Genomic DNA, 13,570 nt, shown 5'->3' on the forward strand with positions numbered 1-13,570 from the left:
GAGAAAAATAGCACATTTACTTGTTTGTGCCCCTGCTCCACCCTGTTGGAGGGGGTGGTGGGTGTCCACTGCACACAATTTAGGATCACAGTTCTTCTTGCTGAGAACTGCTAGGCAGGTTCTTCCCCCATTCTGCTGCTTGTGTCCCAGGAAGACCACTCTGGAGGAGGGCTTGTTGCTGTCATGCCTTTGCACAAGAATCCAACAGTATCTGAACTGCTGCTGGGTGTGCTTAGCCTGCCTCAGAAAAAAAACACCACCCTTAATTAGGATTCAGACGTGAGGCTAGCGTGATTAGGACAAATCAAGTCACTGGCTTCCTCTGACCTCCACATGCCTGTTTTGCTCAGGATCTCCCAGGCTATTTGGGACAGCTACAGTTCATCTGCTTTGGAAGCAGTCACTTGCATCACTTTGATTTGGCTGGTTGCAAACTTAGTTTTAATTATCTGGTGTTGTTAGCCCCTACCAGGACCTTCTTGGCTAAGCCCCTTCGGTATAAGGCCAGACTGAATTTCTGTTCTTTAAATACAGGTGAGGCTCTGTGCTGGGCTGGTGTGTCTCTGCAGTACTCTTACGTTACAACCTGCCTGATGGCAAGATCAGTTCAGGGTGTGCCTGGCATTGTGTTTTAGCCCAGGTGCTTAAGCTTTTTTCTGGGGTCTGCTTCATTCCTTCTGGCATGACCTAGCTCTTGCAGTCCTCAGCCTCCTTCCCACCTGCAGCCTGCACCAGGAAGCCTTGCACATTATTACCCTGCAGGCTTACTTTCTTGAAACTGGTTTCTGTTCCACCCAATATGGGCACGAGCTGTGCCTGTTTTCACCTGAGGCTGCTTGTTAGGCATGATGCCACACCTCATCACAGACTCACACAATAACTGAGGGTGGAGGGGACCCTCAGAGGTCCTCTGGTCCAACCGTCTGCTCAGAGCAGGGTCAGCGTTCAGGCATCCTGATGGCAAACACAGACAGGCACACTGCAGACTGACATTAAACACCTCTGCAGACACCTTTTGCTGTTGGAGAGAAAGCGATGGAAATGAAAGCCCAGCATTTTTCTCCCTACCTAGTCTTTGAAAAAAAAAAAGCTTGTAATTTTCATTTCATCACCTTCTACCACAAACCTTGAAAGAGCAGCAGACAGAAGACCTATACACATACTCCCAACATCTAACATTGGTGTGGCTGGGAGCTGTTCCAAATGCATCACTAGAAGTAGTATTCTGCCCCTTTTTTAACCCAGAGAGCCAAGATCTGCTGCTATGTGTGCCCAGCTGGTCTTTAAACAATTGTTTACCCTCACAGTCAAGCTTAGGTACTAGTTTCTAACATAGCAGTCTAAGCAGGGCTGGGTTTCTCTCTTTGTGACATGGAGAGCAAGACAAAAGGAGACAGTAGCAACCCAAGCTGCCCACCCAACATCATCCCAAGCTGTCAGAGAGGGAGACCAAGCACAGGCAAGGGGAGGAAAAACGTGGTATTTTGGGTTATCAAGTGGCTGCTGCAGGGGTAATCATGGCTGGTGTCCCCATGAGCCGTGGCTCCTCTTTCCAGTCTCATACTACTTCTGTCTGCTTCTCTTCCACTTAGGCTGATGGGCTGGTCTGCCTGGATTATGTATAATTACGAACTCTTTAAGACATTCTTCGATGCTAATTCAAGTCAGGAGGGGCTTTAGTTTATACAGATGCTTCTTCCTTCAGCTTTCCTAAAAAAGCTTCCTTCAGCTTTCTAAACAGCACACAGTGCAACAGTGAAAAATCAGGATCCACCACTGAAGTTTATTTTTGTAGATGTTAGTATTCTTGGCATATGACATAGCCATGCTGTGAAAGTTTTCAAATATTACTTATAATATTTGCTTTGCTTTTGTGAAGAATGTGTTAGTTTAAACGTGTCTTCTCCTAAGGTAAAGTGAAATAATTAAATGTATTTTCTCATTTTTGTCGTCCTTTCCACCTAATTTGCTCTACATTTTATCTATTTTCAGTGTACACAGGATTGTACAAAGAAACAAGCAATTGCAAGGAATAGCGTAACAAACAAGTTCAATGGATATTTCAATTGTTTTGCAGACAAGATGTATTTATTTCCTTGAGGGGAAGAATAATTGCGTGTGGAGATTTTCATATCTTGAAAAAGATCTTGTATTTCCAAATCAGTTATTTTATGTATGTGAGGATAACTGTGAAACTGCTAAATATTTTAGTAGAGATTTCTACTAGTTCAGGAAAATGGAATTCAAGACTACGCAAATCCACACAACTTCTTTTAGAACAACAGTTATGTTAGCAACTTGAAAAGAAGCCAACTCCTGCTTGCTTTCAGCATGTATTTTGTTGGATATGGCGGTGGTCAGTAGTGATAGACTAGCATCAGATTTTGCCAAATGGATCCAACTTTCAGTGTGACTTAATGAAAAAAAAAAGTCTTTATGGCTTTATGGCAATCTCTTTTGGTCATAGTCTGAGGGGGAATGATGACTATTACCCCTGCTATCGTTAGTTTGTCTGCTTTTCCCATCCAGACCTGTAGCTCTGGGCTATCTCCAAGCTAATCTGACTGCTTCAGACACCCAGTGCCACACAGGACCCGTCTTGCTCCAAGATGTGAATTCGTGTACAGACCAAGCTCTAAATATCAACATAAAAGTTCCTTCATCCCTGAAAAGCTAGTCTGCTTCAGGACCATGCGACTCCTGGTCAGAAAAGCCAGTATGATTTATCTGCTGGCACGTGTGTATAGTGCCTAATGCAACAGAGCCCTGATGGCAGTGGCAGTAACGATGCACTGGGAGACCGCAACTTTCAGGGGAGGTGCTGGGGAAGGCGCTACAAAGATGCATTCATGGTAGCAAATCCAAGGAGGGGGAGGCAGAAGGTTGTTTACCCAAGGTAATGTAGTGTGAGTCTGGAAACACCGAGACGTGCCAGGGTTGATCATTACAGATCCCCAAGTCACAAAGCAGGGCCACTGGTAGTGAATGGGTTCAGCAAAGCTAAGCCACTTCCTTCCAAGCCTCACACATCCATCCAGACTTAGTCTGACTATCTGAGTTTCTTGGAAATGAATTTAAGTACCTACATGAATCGAGTGAGCAAGACTTGTCTTTTTGCAAAATGTTATTAATGATATTTATACTGTGGTAACATTCAGGAACGGTTGAGGCCTCAGGATATTAGTTGCAAACTGTAATTACAGTTTCTGCCTGAAGGAACAAACAAGAGTCACGGTTGGAAGGTACAGTTGTGTTCAAAAATAGAAGTGTAGAAATTATATTAACATTGACACGGTCTTACTCTGCATATCTGCTTCATGTATGTAATCAGTCATGTGTGCTATGTACTTCAGTAACACAATAATCACTTCTTTCCCTTACTGTGATGACAATGAGACCAAACTGTTCCCTTTTGTTCAAAAGAAATACCTTCTAAATTAGAATCATGTTACCTTTACAAAGCTGTAGCTAAAGGTATAATTTAGCCTGCAAAACACAGGGGAGTTTTGCAGATACTTGTATAGTAAAAAAAAAAGGAAAATGGCAGATACTAATCTCCAGCTGACCCTCAGCTCACAAGAAATTATAATATAAAGACTGCTTTCCTGCCTTTAGCTTGGAAGAAGTTTAGAGTAATATTATTGAAGCTAAAGGAGCTACATTACTGTAAAAGTGCTCTTCTGCAGCCAAAATTGGGGTTGAACACAGCGTTCAACCTTGTCAAACTCTAATATGTTAACTGTGAGCTCCCCTCTCAGGCTAAGGCTTGCTGCCTGGTGCATCTACAAGAGCCCCAGGGCCACTTGCTGGCCCGGTAGCCCGACACATCGGCCATTGCTGATCCTTCAGCTGGCTGCCTGGCAAACCTAGACATTGGGTCACAGGGAGACGCTGTGCCACTATGCTGCATAAGGAAGGCTGAGTGATCACCCATGCTCAGATGACTTCACCCTCAACATAATGTACATCTTCCTAGTAGCATCCCACAAAGGTCCCTGCTTTGCCCTGTGAGCCAGTGCACGAGATACATCCTCTGTGAGACAAGCAGCTACGGTCCTGTCTCTGTCTTTTGCTGAAAAAGAACTGTGGAGGTCTGAATGCTGCCAACTTCAAAGGCTCAAAAACAATTGTCCTTCCTCACTTAACTCATGGAACTGGCCTCAATGTAATGAGACTTAAACAAAGACATGTATGGCTGTGTAGTTCCTGCTTTCATTTTTGTTTCAATAATGCTATTTTGGTTCTTGTTGCAGATACTCACACTGTGAAACTGGCTTTTCCCCTGTCCATCGAGGCTTTAACCCTTAAAGCAATCCTGACATCTCATCGCGCAGCAATTCAGCCTTCTGCATCCGTCCTGCTCCCGATCCTCCAGCCAGTTCTGCCCTTCTCACCCTCACCTACGCACTTACTGCAGAGCACCCAGAGGAGTGGCAGGAGGTGTGCGGAATAAAGACCTTTCTTTATGTTTCCCTGTCTTCACCCTTTAGCCACAAATCGCGGGGGGGGGGAACAGAAGCAGCGTGAATTGCTTTCCCAGCTCTCTTAAGAGAGTGATGTGCCTCATTGGTGTAGCGAGACACTAACTCTAACGGCAAAATGAGTCCGTGCCTTTTCCACAGTGGGGAAGGGAGGAGGTGGGGAGGCAGCCAGAGCATGTTTCTCACGAGCAGCGATACCATTTACTAAAAGATCCCCAGGAACTTTAGTAGCCACCTGGCTTGTTTGTGAAAGGCCAGCAGCCAGCTGTTTGCTGCTGGACAGATGCGCTTTTTGTCCTTTGGAAGCAGGGACTCTACGTGTGCAGAAATTTTGAGCTGAGCTTTAGACTTCAGTGGCGGTTCACTGAAGTTCTCTCTTAGCTGTTAAAACTTCTACGGCGAACCCAACATGTTACTGCAGCCAAACTAGGTCCCTAACACCCAAGACTCTCCAGACCTGGGGGGGGGGGGGGGGGGGGGAGGGGGGAATAAGAAGAAGGAAAAAAAATTGTCCCAAACGAGATAAACAGAGAAGAAAATTGTGGATTTCCTTGTTAAAGGAAAAAACAGAACACTGAAAATCAGATCTGCCATGTAAATTTGTGAAGAGTGCTTGACCTCAACCAATTAATCTCAGCTAATACTTAGCATTTTTTTTCAAGAATGTTTTTGAATCTAGATCATTTTATTCAAGGCATCCACCTCCGTGGCTATATTTCCCTTGAGGTCCCTTACCATTTGCTGTACAGTAGCCAGTAATACACCACATTTGCCCCCTGCTTGACATGACTTAAACCCCACATTTCTTAAAAGCAACTGGCTTCTGCTGTGGAATGATGCAGTTTTTGCCCTCTGTTCAACAAACCCAGCCACACAAGTAGTTGTGATCTCATTCCGGAAAACTTCTGAAGGACAGCGGCCTTGTGCAGAGCAACAATCCCGAGTACCACATCAGTTTCTTTCTACTTACTCAGTCCTCACCCCACCTCTCTGGTTTCAAGGTATTTTTTTGTTCCTAAACACTGTAAAAACATTTAGCATACTCAGGATTGACTAATTAGCCTTCAGAAGGCTGAACAGTTCTGTTGCTGAGAATGTCTTCCGAGTTCAAAAAACAACAGATGTACACATTTTCTAGGAGAGGAGGCAGTGGTCTCACAGTTAACTTCTTTGTTGTTTTCAAGCTGGAGTCACTTTCAGGCTTTATCTCAGGGTTTTTTTTCTGAACCACTGTAGAGTTTCATTCCAGTTTAACCCGCTGTGGATTTACAAGCCCCCAGTGCTAGCGGCATTTTCTTTTCAACACAGGGTTTTGATTCAGAGTGCTGGAGGCACAGAAGCAGAGGCCTTTAATGCCGATGTGACTCCCTTACACTCTGACTATAGAAAGCTCCAAACGCTCATCTATTTAAAACATCTATTTATTTTTGAGCAGTTTTAAATAGCTGAGAACAAAGGAGGAAGGGACCGCTGTGCTCCTGACACTGGCTCTTGCCTGGAACCCTGTCAATGTAAAAACGCTCCTGCTCCCCGTGCCGGCTGCGTAGTTGCCCCAAGAGCATTTAAGAACAAAACCTCATCAGTTTGGAGGCAGGGTCAGTGTCCTTAAAGCTCTGCAAAAGAGCAGATGAGAACCCGGGGAGGAGGACCTGGATGCCAAGCTATCGGATTTACAAATTGTTTGATTCTCTGCAAGGTTTCTTGGAAAGAACTTGGACACATCGGCTTCTGAGTATTTTAAAAGACGTAACCTTCGGGTCATTTTGTGAACTTTTGTTTTTTTCTTTGTTTACAATGTGAAAGGGTGACTTTGGTGAAGACACACTGGAGAAAAATGTAGGCAGTTTTGTTTATGTATTAATTCCAGGTGTACAACTGTGGTTTGTATTCTGTTCTTCAGGAATACATACCACTTTACAGACGTTCAGAAAAACAAGAAGGAATGTGGTCCCTCCAAACCCTGCTAGGAGCCATCTCAAACCTGTGGCTCTCATCAGGCAGAGACTGAGGAACGCGCCTACCTTTAAGGCATGTAAGTGCTTTCCTTGAGTTCCCGCCTACACAGTAAAGCACGTACATAAAGCTTTTGGGGATTTAAAGCCTTACCTCCACCTGACATCCCCTCTCAGCCCAGACTGACCCCTTGACCTGTCGCATCGAGCCCCACGGCCAGGCGCAGGCGGCGAGCAGGGCATCCCCCGTCCACCCTTCAGCTCCCCCACACCGCTTCAAGCAGACCAGGAACGCTCAGCGACTGCCGCGGGACCGGCGGGCCACCCCGGGCCGTGGACGGACGGCAACCACCCCCGCCCGGGGTCTGCCCGCGGCTGGGGCCGCCCCGCTCCCGGCCCCGTCACCTGGCCCCGGCCCCGGCCCCACGCCCCGGGAGCGCCGCATGACGTCACGCCGGCCCCAGATTGGCTGCGCGGGGCCGGCACCGGGGCAGGGGCACCCCCGCCCCTCCCGCACACGCTCACTCCCGGGCGAACTCTTACAACAGCGCCGGGGTTTTTCCGATCCCCCTCCTCCCCCCCAGCCCGGGCTGGCTTAAGGGCGGTTTCTTCCACGCGCCGGCAGACCCCTGGCAGCTCCGGCGACCGACACATCTGCTCCGCATCGCGACCACCCCCTTCGGCAAACACCCTTCCCCTGCCGCCGCTCCTCCTCCCTTCCCGCTCCCGCCCGCTGCCCGGCTCGCACCCGCCGCTTCCTTTCTTCCAGCAGCGATGTTCTCCCGCCCCGCGGGGCGCCGTGCCTGCTGAGCCGCTCCGGCCGTCCGGGGGGCACCTGAGGCTGGTTTTTCCCTTCCCCTCCCGGAGCGGGCTGGGGCGCAGCGAGCGGAGGGAGGACCCGCGCCCGCACGTCCTTTGGAGGAGAGGGAAGCCTTGCGCCGGGGGTCCGCGGCTCTCGCCGGCTGCAGGGGCTCCCGCCGTGGAAATGGCTCGGCTCGGATGGGGCTTCCTCCTCCTCCTCGCTGCCTGTGCGCTTTTGTCCCCAGCGCTCGCTGCCTCCGAAAAGGGCAGGCTGAGGCGGATCACCTACGTCCTGCAGCCCGGCCGGGGGGGCTCCTCCGGCAGCCGGCCCCAGCGCCCGGCCCTCCTCGGGGGGGAGCAGCAGCAGCAGCGCACGTTTAACGTTCAGCTGAACACGCGCTACGGCGGCGGCCCCCCGGAGCGGACGCGGAGGATGAGCAAGCCGGGCGGCGCGGGGGTCCAGCTCCGCCTGGGCCCCGCCGGGCAGGGCCACCCCAACTCCGCTGCTCACGCCGCCTCCTTCGCCAAGCCGGCCCGCTTCGGCCCGCGGCCCAAGCCGCCGCCGGGCCCCCACAGCAACAGCAGCGCCGGCCCGCCCCTCCGCCAGAAGCACCAGCTGCCGCCGCTGCCGGGGTAAGGCACCTCCCGCCCGCCGTGCCCCGCACGTCCCCCGCTGCCCAGCGCGCCCGAGGCGACGGCGGCGCACCCTCGTCGCGACCGTTGTCGCCTCCTCCTCCCACCGTGCCCGCCGCCGGTGCCCGGCTGGCTGCAAACCCGCTGCGGGCGCGTAACCCAGCAACACCCCCCCCCCCCCACCATCCCCGTTTCTTTGCCGCCTGCCCGCGGGGCCAGCCCCCCCCGGAGCCCGCCGCCGGTCCCGCGCCCGCGCTGAGGCGTCGAACGCGCGAGGAGCCCCTCAGCCGGACCCGTCTCGACCCGGCCCCGGCCCTGCCAGGGGCGAGCTGCAGCCCCGGCCTTTGGCTTTTGTGTCACCGACAGCGGTGCTCGGGGGCGCCCGCCGGTCTCCAGGCAGAGCCGGCGCCGGGCGAGGGGTTGCCTCAAACGCTCTCCGGGCCGTTTAATTCTTCCCGCCTTTTCTCTCCCCAGCCCAGCGCCCGCCCCGCGGCCCGGCTGGGGATGGGGAGCGGGGCCGGCCCCGGCGCCGGGGGGGACCCCGCCGGACCCTCACCCCTCTTTGCTGTTCCCGCAGGGTCAACGTCTGCGGGGGGCAGTGCTGCCATGGCTGGAGCAAGGCCACGGGCTCCCAGCGGTGCATCAAACGTGAGTACCGTGCGCCTCGGGGGCGGGGGGGCCGTGGGGACGCCGCTGCGGTCAGCGCGGGGACGGCCGGAGGGGGCCGCGCTGGCGTGCGGCGAGACGCCGGATCCCGACGCCGGCTGCGGGCAGCGAGGTGCCGGCCGGGCTGCGGACGCCCCCTGCGCGGTTGACCTGGTCGCTGGCTCGGGCCGTTCTCCCGCAGCGTCGCGGTGCGCGGGGGCCGGAACGCTCCACTTTCCGTCTCTAAATCCTGGCTTGCTAACCGTCAGCTTTGCTAAAGGATGAACAGCTGTGCTTCTTGCGTTTATTCTCAGCATAGGTAGGGTCGTTTTTGGAGAGAGCTTTGCGGAGGTTAGTTTTTGTGGAACATCCACCCCGCCCCATTTAATCCTTGGGTGTTAGGAGTTTTGTTGCACAGAGGGGCTTATCAGGGTAAAGAACCTGCCAGAGGAGCACAGGTGGGGAGTAAGGAATCGCCGTCTGCCCACACTGTCCCTTCGCCAGGAGCCCACGTGATGGCCCTGGGCTTCGGGCATGGCTTTTCTGAAGTGTTCAACAAGGCAAAAGGGGTGGGTTTGGAGAAGCTTCTGTAGAGGGATGTACCTTTACTGGGATGTCTGGAAACACAAAATATATGCATATAACAGCACTGATCGAGTCACCACTAATATACTCGGGTTGTCCTCTTTAATGTGAAAGAGGAAGAATCTCTGCTAATTTAGGCAGGATTCAAGATGGCTGCAAATGGCTAAACAGGAGTGATGTTGCCATGGGGTCATGGAAGACTGGAGTGACATACCTCTTCAGGGAGCGCCTGGAGGTATCAGTGACATTGGGCAGACCTTGGAACATGGCTTTTGTTCATCAGGACAGACTTACTTCCCTGAGAAAGCTGGAGTACACAGTGCTTTCAAGATGCAAACTCTGGGGTTTTTTACAGTGACTTTTGTCCCAGAGTGGGATTTTTCACAATAGAGAGTAATCACATTTGTAATTCCCAGTAAGGTCAAGTACCTTTGACCTGCACGGAGCTGTTGCTCAGAAGCAAAGACTTTATTACACCAGGCTGTTAAAGACAAAACTTCATAATTTCCCTGACCAATTTAGGCATGCATCTAAAATAGTTTGCTAACGTTTTCAGCTTAAAAATACATGCTGCTGTGTTAGGTTAGTCACCTTTTTTGCTTAACTCACATTAAAAGTACTAGAATTATTTCCTTCAGCTTACATTGTTTGTGATGGTATTTTGAGGCTAATTGCAGAGCTTAATAAACACCTCCCTTAGTTGAAAGACTAATCAAAGTGAAAAAAACTAATAATTTCAGGAAATTAAAAGTAAAAATCTGTATTTCAACTGCAATGCTGTTGTCAACCAATTTTATTTTCACAATTTTGAGCAAAACACAAACAATTTGCTTTCCTGTGGCTCTTTCTCTGTCTTCTTGTAACTTTTGTTTCCAGATAACGACATCCTTTTTAACTTTTATTTGTAAATTAAGTAGCTTTCTTTGCTTTCTGTCCTTATAAGTTTAATCTTTTTGACTTCTCCCATTGATCATCCATGTGTTCTCTTTTTTTTTTTTTTATTCCTTTCCATTTTTAGGGCCTTCAACAAGGACTAAGGCAATTAGATTTGTATGGGATAGCTGTGTAGAATGTCATTTAAATCCATTAATTACTTGGTTCATTCATTTAGTTATCGAAGGAATGGAGTAGTAGAGAAAGAGTTAAAAGAAAGGTGGGAGGAATTTTCCTCTTTGACTTTTCTTTCTCAGGTTGTGCCTCAGATATTGAAATGTCCTTCGCATTACATTTTTGCTGCCTGCTCTCATGGTATTCTGATACCTCTTAGCAGTGGTATAATACGCTTCGCTTATATTGTCTCAGTTTACCCCCTCTCTTGGCAAACCAAGGGAAGCACTAAGTGTACTGAAGTTGTCTGGTTTGTAACTTAGGGAAACCATGAGATAGCATTGACTTGATTTAGCTGTGGAAGATTAGTCTCACAGTCATAAAAGCCAGATATCTCCTTTTCTTGAACCTCTCGATGTTCTTTTCAGAAGAACAGAAACCCTATAACTGAACAAAATTTAACCCCTTTGTTTCCTGTAAAATAAGCGATTTTTTAAATTCAGACAGCAGACTCTCAGTTGTTTTTGAGTGGATTATTCTAGTTGTGGATTAATTGTGCCACAGATGCAGGCATACCTGAGCTGACTTCATGCAGAGTCAGTTTGGATTTGTCAGGGTTTATTAGCTCGGGCACAGTATCATTTTAATAAGCTATTTGGCCTCTAGGGCCAGTTTGTATTCTTTTGCGTGGTGCAAAGCCTGAGCTAATAAACCCCAGACCCATACTGGCTCTTTCCAGAGCCAACTTCCATTTGTCTGCATTGTGCTTCCAGAACCAGAGTGCTGAGAGCCAGCTCTGATCAGCAGGGCTTATTAGCTCAGGTGTAATCCCAGGCTGGAACAAGCACCATGTGTTTCTGCTCTGCTGCACCTCTGTGAGTAAGCCTTCCTGTAACCCACAGAAAGAGGGGTCGAAGGGAAGATGTAAGGTCTGACAGCCTAAGCTTGGTTAATCTTCCCCTCTCCCTTTCTCTTGCATGGTGGTGTTTGCTAGCCCTGCTTTCTCACTTGTGGGGCTATGGCTAAGGCTGCCGTTCCCTTGGGTGACTTCCATCCCAGGTGGGTGGCAGTCTGGCTGGGAGCAGTGGCAGCTGCATCGCATTTCCCTTGTTTGCAGCAGCAGGGGGTATGTGAAATGTTTCTGTGCAGGTCAGGGGGCAGCATCTGGATGGAGGAGACAAGTGGACTTTTCAAGTCCTTTTTCTAAATTTTAGTTTGAAGCGGAACTGCCTGTTGTGTTAACAGTCTTCATGTTCTCTTGGAAGCTTTACTGTGTGTCCTCAGAAGGCGAGCTTCTGTTTTCTTGTTATCTACCTGTATGATAACATCTACTGTATTTGATTTTAGGCATACAGGTTTTCCCCCTCTGTGTATAATACTTAAGTTTTATATTGTAAAGTTTTTTCTTAGGAACTTCCTTTTCAAACTTAGTGTGACTTTGCTTATGAAGAGCTGCATCATTCTAATTAAAAAGATGAAATCATAAAGCTCAGCGTTAACAGTATTCAGAATTGCTTTACGCTGGGAGAATGATGTATAACAATCAAAAATGACCTTTTTGAAGCATTCAGTACATCCACCTTTGGGTAAAGACAAAGGTGGGAAAAATTGAACCACAGCAATAAACACCACAGAAAGTTATAAGCACGTGAAAGGGTGTATGACACAGATTGTCTTCCAGTCACAGTTATCATAGGTTATAATCTCTGTAAACACAATAATAAGATACCACCGAGGTTGGAGACATTGTGTTTTGTTAGTACTTGTTGCATTACCAGAGCATTATACAAACATTAATTAGCTCTATAACATGGCTGTAAGGCAAAGAGCAAAAAACCCACACTCTACATTTTATCTATTTAATTTATGGAAATTGAACCATAGGTTAAATGCGGCCTTGGAGAAGTTATAACTAACTAGAAGGCCTAAGCTGGAAATTAGGAGTTCCTGCTTCTCAATTGCATGTTTATCCTATTGAAACTCATTGTCTCTTATTTTGTTACTTGCTACTAAATATCTATTAGTTAATACTACTTTCTACAGAATATGCACTTCTGGTTTTGTTTTTTTTTTTTCTTTAATGCTTACAAGTTGGGAAGTCAAGAAAGAGATTACCTATTGTATGCAGGATCTGATATGTTAAAAAAATAATTACCTTATTGTAATAGTAGACCCCTTCTAAAACATATAGTAATATGTTTTGTCTGGAGTATAAATAGAAATTGTTTGTGAGTGTTCTCAGTGTAAATTGGAGGAATTCTAACTTTCACTAACATAACGATGAGAATTAACAAATGCTAGTGGGAAGGGAAGAGTTGGTTGTTAGTGGAGTACTGAAGTATGAGCTCCTTATTGCAGAGGTGTAAGAAAGGCTCACAGGGCAAACAGGCAAGGAAGTGGATTTTGCAGGATTATGCTTAGAGTAAATTTCTTATAGGGAGAGGAATTGTTGTCTGTGTAGATGTGAAACCCATGTACACCATCCTTGTCAATTAAGAGAAAAAGGGTCTTGTGTCTTTGTCAGATGAAGGTTTTGTTTGTGTGCACACATGTATTTCATGCGTGGGCAAAAGGCAAGGATTTTGGAGTTGGAACTGGACTAGATTCTTTGAGTTTGGTCATGAAGTTTTATCCTGTCTGTCGCGTGTTCAGGCATCTTGGAAAGGTCATCAGAAAGTAAGATAGTCTGTCGTCTTTCTACTAACAGATTATCTTGGTTATTCTCTTCTCTTTTGAAAGATGTCCTGACTCAACATTAAATAAACGCACTATAGAAAACAAGGTTTAATTTATTTTTCTGAATAAGAAAATATATAGCGGTAGAGTCTTCTCGCTGAACAAGAAGGAGACTAGAAAGTTGTCTTAATACTTGCCCAGAGGAAGGTCCCTTTTGTTCAGTTCCTGAAACTGGATGGCGTCTACTTGTATATTGCTATTCAGTTTGAGCTATCTGATCCCTAAACCTCCAGAGCTATACTTCTCACTGTTGCTGAGTTAGCATGCTACAGCTTTGTGTCTCCTCCAGGACAAGGGCTCGTCACAATGTGACCAGTAGTTCCAAACCCCTAGCTGTCCAAGACCTGGATGGAGCACACCCTAGGTTGCTTCTAGCTTACGCTTCTGAATTGTCTTTGGCGATATGAGAAAAAGGTTGCATGCTTAGGTCTTGTTCTGATATAGGGTTAGGATCACAGAATCACAGAATAGTAGGGGTTGGAAGGGACCTCTGTGGGTCATCTAGTCCAACCCCCCTGCCGAAGCAGGGTCACCTACAGTAGGCTGCACAGGATCTTGTCCAGGCGGGTCTTGAATATCTCCAGAGAAGGAGACTCTACAACCTCCCTGGGCAGCCTGTTCCAGTGCTCCGTCACCCTCAGAGAGAAGAAGTTCCTCCTCATGTTCAGATGGAACTTCCTGTGCCTCAGT

General features: G+C 48.3%; 1 protein-coding gene across 6 annotated transcripts in view; it reads left to right on the plus strand.

Moving 5' to 3' along the window:
• The first annotated feature begins 7,025 nt into the window (after window positions 1-7,025).
• The window catches only part of LTBP1 (latent transforming growth factor beta binding protein 1), a 211,786-nt gene continuing 205,241 nt past the window's right edge, over window positions 7,026-13,570 (plus strand). For 5 of the 6 annotated variants that reach the window (XM_075412728.1, XM_075412731.1, XM_075412729.1 and 2 more), the window contains exons 1-2: window positions 7,026-7,867; window positions 8,445-8,515. In XM_075412728.1, coding sequence (XP_075268843.1) covers window positions 7,419-7,867; window positions 8,445-8,515 — 520 coding nt within the window. In that variant the 5' untranslated portion in view covers window positions 7,026-7,418. Of the gene's footprint in view, window positions 7,868-8,444; window positions 8,516-13,570 lie in introns of those variants that run through there. The other variant, XM_075412734.1, reaches the window with a different exon arrangement.

Source organism: Opisthocomus hoazin, chromosome 2 (assembly GCF_030867145.1).
Source record: "Opisthocomus hoazin isolate bOpiHoa1 chromosome 2, bOpiHoa1.hap1, whole genome shotgun sequence".
NCBI classification, from domain to species: Eukaryota; Metazoa; Chordata; class Aves; order Opisthocomiformes; family Opisthocomidae; genus Opisthocomus; species Opisthocomus hoazin.